Source organism: Lucilia sericata, unplaced genomic scaffold (genome assembly GCF_015586225.1).
Source record: "Lucilia sericata isolate MDLA Ls3-8-SP2 unplaced genomic scaffold, ASM1558622v1 Contig003492F_arrow, whole genome shotgun sequence".
Taxonomy (NCBI): Eukaryota; Metazoa; Arthropoda; class Insecta; order Diptera; family Calliphoridae; genus Lucilia; species Lucilia sericata.
Genome location: NW_023996900.1, coordinates 9730 through 16166, shown reverse-complemented (window position 1 = coordinate 16166; position 6437 = coordinate 9730). Strand labels below are relative to the sequence as shown.

The 6437-nt window shown below is 31.1% G+C and overlaps 2 protein-coding genes across 2 annotated transcripts; both read right to left on the bottom strand.

Moving 5' to 3' along the window:
* Positions 1 to 542: 542 nt before the first annotated feature.
* LOC119614830 (venom carboxylesterase-6-like) lies at positions 543 to 2817 on the bottom strand. Its single transcript, XM_037970937.1, has 5 exons — positions 2537 to 2817; positions 2327 to 2467; positions 1365 to 2258; positions 951 to 1249; positions 543 to 886 (listed from the first exon to the last, which is right to left on the bottom strand). Exons 1-5 carry the CDS (start codon positions 2738 to 2740, stop codon positions 709 to 711), a joined length of 1716 nt encoding a protein of 571 aa, XP_037826865.1. The 5' UTR covers positions 2741 to 2817; the 3' UTR covers positions 543 to 708.
* Positions 2818 to 4337: 1520 nt separating this feature from the next.
* Positions 4338 to 6437, bottom strand: LOC119614831 (venom carboxylesterase-6-like). Its single transcript, XM_037970938.1, has 5 exons — positions 6143 to 6437; positions 5941 to 6081; positions 4969 to 5862; positions 4592 to 4890; positions 4338 to 4524 (listed from the first exon to the last, which is right to left on the bottom strand). The coding sequence occupies exons 1-5, from the start codon at positions 6341 to 6343 to the stop codon at positions 4338 to 4340; spliced, it is 1722 nt and encodes a 573-aa protein (XP_037826866.1). The 5' UTR covers positions 6344 to 6437.

Here is a 6437-nt window from a genome sequence, read left to right as displayed (position 1 = left end):
AAGTTTTAGTTATTCGATAGACTCTATAGTCCAGACTATAGACTACTCTATAGTTCAGACTACTCTATAGCCCAGAATTGATACTACTCCATAGTCAAGTCTACAGCCTATTCCACAGTCCGAAATATGGACTACTCTATAGTCAGGCTATAGACTGTTGTACAATCCAGATTATAAACTATTCTATAGTCCAGAATAAAGACTATATAGTCCAGACTATATAATATTCTATAATCCAGACTATAGGCTATTCTATAGTCCAACCTTTAGAATGTTCTGTAGTCCAGACTATAGGGTATTCTATAATCCAAACTATAGTCTATAGACTATTCAGTAGTCTTGGCTAGTAGGGTCGAGTTTAACAATATTCAGTGAGCTTCGTTAGACGAAAAATAGGTAAATTTCATCAAGTTATATCTGACGCACAAGGACAAGGACGGACATAGCTAAATCGAAATATCACTTTTCCCGAAATTCTGTAATTACAAATCGTAGGCACGGTGAAACTATGAGAGCATTGAGCTCATTCTTTTTATATTTAATTCTTGTATATAGAAATTTTATTAACTCAACTAATTTTAATCAATTTCTGTCTTATTTATATTTTTGTAAAGATAATATTTTATAAATTACGTAAAGGCGATTTAATGTCGCATATTTTGAAAAAAATCAAAAATATCCCACCTAAACACATTTCCAAAGATTTATTTATAATATTATTTCATCAAAAAGTCTCATCTTTCCCGTACTCCATTTATTTTTAATTGCCAACCTGACAGTATTACCTTCACCCCTCCCTAATTCATGATAATCGCATATTGTTCCTGAAGCTATAAAAAAAGTTGATCTGTTGCAACGTCTGAATTTTTGAAGATAAGTTGGTTGTCTAAAAAAAAAAATTATAATAAATTGGAAGTATATGTTCTAAAAACACTATAAAATAAACCCACCTGTGATAAGCAAAATTTACTATAAATCTACAATATAACTTAATCATTTCCGCTTCTATGGAATGGTTTTTAACATCGGGAAATTGAAAACGCGTTCGAAACAAATATATTTGATCGTCCCGATGAACTACATTATAATCACGCTTGACTGGATGATTGGCATAAGTTTCAGCATACGAAGCTTCTCCTTTGAAATTAAAACTATAAAAATAAACGGGATATTTAACTACATCGATTCTTTCAACATAATGCTTAATTGTATTGTACAAGGGATAATAGAATGCACGATCTGATAAAAGCTGTAAGATATTGAAAAGTTTAGATAATTAGTGGTCTGTGGCTAAAAGTTCATTAAATTATCTTGAATCGGAAGGAAATTTTTAAAGTTTCTATCATGAAATCTACTTTACTCACTTGCATAAAATTTGAGATGGTATTGCCATCCAATTGTAGACTCTGTAAATTATAGTTATCTAATAATATTTTCGTACTAAGCAGCCTCTTTTCATCATCAAGTGATTTGGGTAATTCCAACATTCTTGCCGTTAAATTTAAAAATTTTGAATTAAAATCATTACGTAAATCATCATTTTCCATAATATTCACCGCCCAAATAGCGCCCTCATTCGGTACTATACCAAACATTGAAGCCACTGGCCAATTTTCACCATTGACTATATACCATTTGGGATTTTTAATTAAAAAAGCATCAGGCGCATCTTTTTCAACGATTGGTCTATAAATGGCCAAACCATCAAGACTCCAAAATTTTAATTGATCTCCGGCATTAAGCAGTGTATCGGCGTCCATAAATAGAAGGGCCTCATGCAGCCTACGCGTATTAATTGTATCCCAATTAGTTACATTACAATATTTGGCGGTTTGTCTGGCTGTATAATCAGGGTCTTCATCAATGGCGTATATTGAATTGGCCGTTCCACTTATTGAAATAATGCCAGTAAAAAAACCACGCGATAATCGGCTAAATGTGTGTATATGAGCCGATATTCCTCCCGAATTTTGTCCCAACAGCGTAATCAAAAATTTATCGCCACCGAAATGCTCTACGTTATTGTACACCCATTGTAGGGCTACAAGTTGATCTTTTAAGCCTAAATTACCGGGAATTTTAGCATCACTAGTTGCTAGGAAACCAAATGGTCCCAATCGATAGGAAACTGTTACAAGAATGACATCCTGTCTATCCATTATGTATTCGGGCCCAGTTAAAAGCGGATTAGATGATCCAGCAAAAAACCCCATACCATTGAAATGTACTAATACGGGTATTGGCCTATGATATTTTAGCTGCAGTTATATATAAATATATAGTCCCTATATAAAAGCGATTTGAATAAGATCTTTGAGATACTTACAGTTGGTCTATATACATTTAAATATAAACAATCCTCACTGCCAACTATCGGTTTCTGATGGGCAAGGTAATTTTTGTGCTTGCAATCACATTTGGCTTTCGTAGCATCGTGAGTTTTTTTGCTGGTATAAGCTTTCGATACCTTTAAAAACAAGCATAAAGGTGAAATCGGTATATATAAATGTATATGTGAATCGTTTGATATACTTACTTGAAATCGATAAGGTTTAAATACATATGGAATTCCTAGAAATGCACCAAATTCCTTACTATCAAAGCTTATCATATACTTGCCTATATAACAACCAGCATCAGGTAGACAAACTTTTAAAGGATCATCGCATTGTACAAAAACAAAAATTACATTTCCTATTAAATGACTTAATAATAAGGCACCGTATAAATTTATTTCCATATTGTCTCAGTCAAATTTATTATTTAATTCAATGTAAATTTAATAACTTTTCTTTTAACACTCTTTCGAACGGTATAAAATTCTCTATAAACTTAAAAATCCATCTGTTTGAAATTTTATATTTATATATTGCCTTCGATATAATTAATATTTTTATACTTTAATTGAAATGTTTTTGTTTTGAATAGATTTCTTTCGAAACAAATTAATTTTAGTACAAAATGTTAAAATGTAATTATAATATACTTTGGACAGTGTTTCACAATGATTGTGTCAGTTTTAATGAGTTTTGAGGAACTATATTCAAAACTCGCTATCTTAGAAAGTTTTGGAAGTTTGATGAAGAAGGTCATTTATGAAAATAGGTACTAGAGTAGAGGACGGAGTGGTTTATAGGCTAGTGTTCTAGTCGGGTAGGCCGACAAACTAACTAACTAACTAACTAACTAACTAACTAACTAACTAACTAACTAACTAACTACTACTAACTAACTAACTACTAACTACTGCTAACTAACTAACTAACTAACTAACTACTACTAACTAACTAACTAACTACTAACTAACTAACTACTAACTAACTACTAACTAACTAACTAACTAACTAACTACTAACTAACTACTAACTACTAACTAACTACTAACTAACTACTAACTAACTACTACTACTAACTAACTAACTAACTAACTAACTAACTAACTACTAACTAACTAACTACTAACTAACTAACTAACTAACTACTAACTAACTACTAACTAACTAACTAACTAACTAACTAACTAACTAACTACTAACTACTAACTAACTAACTAACTAACTAAACTAACTAACTACTAACTACTACTAACTAACTAACTAACTAACTACTAACTAACTAACTAACTAACTAACTAACTAACTACTAACTAACTAACTAACTAACTAACTAACTAACTAACTAACTAACTACTACTAATAACTAACAACTAACTAACTAACTACTACTAACTACTAACTAACTAACTAACTAACTAACTAACTAACTAACTAACTAACTACTAACTAACTAACTATAACTAACTAACTAACTACTAACTAACTAACTACTAACTAACTAACTAACTAACTAACTAACTAACTAACTAACTAACTAACTAACTAACTAACTAACTAACTAACTAACTACTAACTAACTAACTAACTAACTAACTAACTAACTAACTAACTAACTAACTAACTAACTAACTAACTACTAACTAACTAACTAACTAACTAACTAACTCTAACTAAAACTAACTACTAACTAACTAACTACTACTAACTAACTAACTAACTAACTAACTAACTACTAAACTAAACTAACTAACAACTAACTAACTAACTACTACTACTAACTAACTACTAACTAACTAACTACTAACTAACTAACTAACTAACTAACTAACTAATTAACTAACTAACTACTACGAAAATTTTCTATAGAAAAATCTCGTTATACACCAGATTTCTTATTGAAAATTCACTTGTACACAATGTTTTCTATAGAAAATTATGTTATAAAGAAGATTTTTCAAAGAAAATTCAATTATACAGAAGTCATTTTATAGGACTCTCAGTTTATTTATAGCATATTTTTTTTAAGATAAAATCCCAAAGTTTCATCTTAGTCGTATCCCAGGTATTATTAGTTTCTACTCTGGCTGAATTATTTTTACTAACAAGTTGAAAATAATCGCATATTTCACCTGATGCTGGAAAAAAATTTGAACTGTTGCAGCGTGTAAATTTTGAAAAAGCAGGTTTTCTAAAAAAAGTAATGTTTGAAAATCACAATATGATCATAAAAACAATAAGAATAATGGTAAATCTACCTGTAATAAACAAAATTTGATACAAATCGAGTATATATTGTAATCATTTTCGCAGCTAATGTCTTCTTTTTAATATCGGGAAATAGGTAACGTGTCCGAAATAAATATATCTGATCATCTTGATGAACTACGTTATAATCACGATTAATTGGATGATCTGCATAAGTTGGGGCATATGATAATTCACCCTCGAAATTAAAAATATAAAAATATAGCGGATATTTACGTAGATTGATTGTATCAACATAATATTTAAAAGTTTTGTACATGGGATGATAGAATATGCGATCTGTTAAAAGCTGTAAGATATTGAAATATCAATTTGATCACGATCACTTCTAGCGAGTGATCTTAGTTTTGTGAACAACTTTACTTACTTGCATAAAATTATTAACGGTATTACCATCTAAATAAAGATCTCGTAAATTATATTCATCTAATACGAGTTTCGTTCTAGTATACTTCGTTTCATCATTAAATGACGATGGAAATTCCAACATTTTCACCGATAAATTCCAAAAATTCGAATTATAATCATCTCGTAAATGCTGATTTTCCATAATATTCACCGCACGTATAGCGCCCTCATTCGGTACGCGACCAAACAATGAAGGCACTGGCCAATATTCGCCGTTGCTTATATACCAACTAGGGTGTTCGACTAGAAAAGAATAACGCCTATCTTTTTCAACGATGGGCTTATAGTTACACAAACTATCAATATTCCAAAATTTTAATTGATCTCCAGCATAAAGCAGAGTATCTGCATCCATAAATAGAAGGGCTGTGTGCAACTTACGCGTAGTAATTGTATCCCAATTTGATACATTACAATATTTTGCGGTTAACCTAGCTGTTTGATCAGGGTTTTCATCAATGGCGTATATTGAATTGGCCGTTCCACTTATTGCTATAATGGCACTAAATAAACCGCGCGATATTCTGCTAAACGTATGCAAATGAGCCGATATTCCTCCAGCATTTTGTCCCATCAGCGTAACCCGAAATTTATCGCCACCGAAATGCTCTATGTTATTGTACACCCATTGTAGGGCCATAACCTGATCCTTTAGGCCTATATTACCGGGTATGACACCATCACTAGTTGCTAGGAAACCAAATGGACCCAGTCGATAGCTAACCGTTATAAGAATAAGATCTTGCCCATCCATTATGTATTCGGGACCCAAAAATAAGGGACTAGATGCTCCACTAAAAAATCCACCACCATGGAAATTTACTAATACGGGTATTAATGTAAAATATTTTAGCTTGAGAAATAAATAAGAAATACAATCTGCACTTAACACGCTTTTTAATAAGATCTCCAAAACAAACAAATAACTTACAGATGGTCTATATAAATTTAGATATAAACAATCTTCACTGCCAGTTATGAGTCTCTGATGATCAAGGTAATTTCTTTGCTTGCAAGCACATCTGGCTATCTTGGCCTGGTGAGTTTCATTGCTGTGATAACGTCTCGGTGGCTAAAAACAAAATGTACTTTTGGATCTTAAAAGTCGAATCCTATAAGTAGTTAATACTTACCTGAAATCGAAGAGGTGGAAATGCATATGGAATTCCAAAAAATGTTTCAATTTCCTTTTCATTATAACTTACAATGTATCTACCAATATAACAACCAGCATCAGGTAGACAAACTTTCAAAGGGTCAGCGCATACAAAAACAAAACCTAAATTTCCTATTAAATAACCTAATAATGTGACAACAAAAAAATCCATTCCCATTGTCTCAGTCAAATTGTAGAACGTTGAAGTTCGATTTTATAACAAATTAATTGAAAGCTATTTTAAATATTTTGACTCTAATTTGAACTCTATA

Coding starts and splice junctions, on each gene's coding strand:
- LOC119614831 (XM_037970938.1), bottom strand. CDS start 6,343: ATGGGAATGGATTTTTTTGTTGTCACATTATTAGGTTATTTAATAGGA. Junction 6,082..6,142: donor TTCCACCTCTTCGATTTCAG/GTAAGTATTAAC, acceptor TTTTGTTTTTAG/CCACCGAGACGTTATCACAG. Junction 4,891..4,968: donor CCGTTAATAATTTTATGCAA/GTAAGTAAAGTT, acceptor AATATCTTACAG/CTTTTAACAGATCGCATATT.
- LOC119614830 (XM_037970937.1), bottom strand. CDS start 2,740: ATGGAAATAAATTTATACGGTGCCTTATTATTAAGTCATTTAATAGGA. Junction 2,259..2,326: donor TAAATGTATATAGACCAACT/GTAAGTATCTCA, acceptor ATATAACTGCAG/CTAAAATATCATAGGCCAAT. Junction 1,250..1,364: donor CCATCTCAAATTTTATGCAA/GTGAGTAAAGTA, acceptor AATATCTTACAG/CTTTTATCAGATCGTGCATT.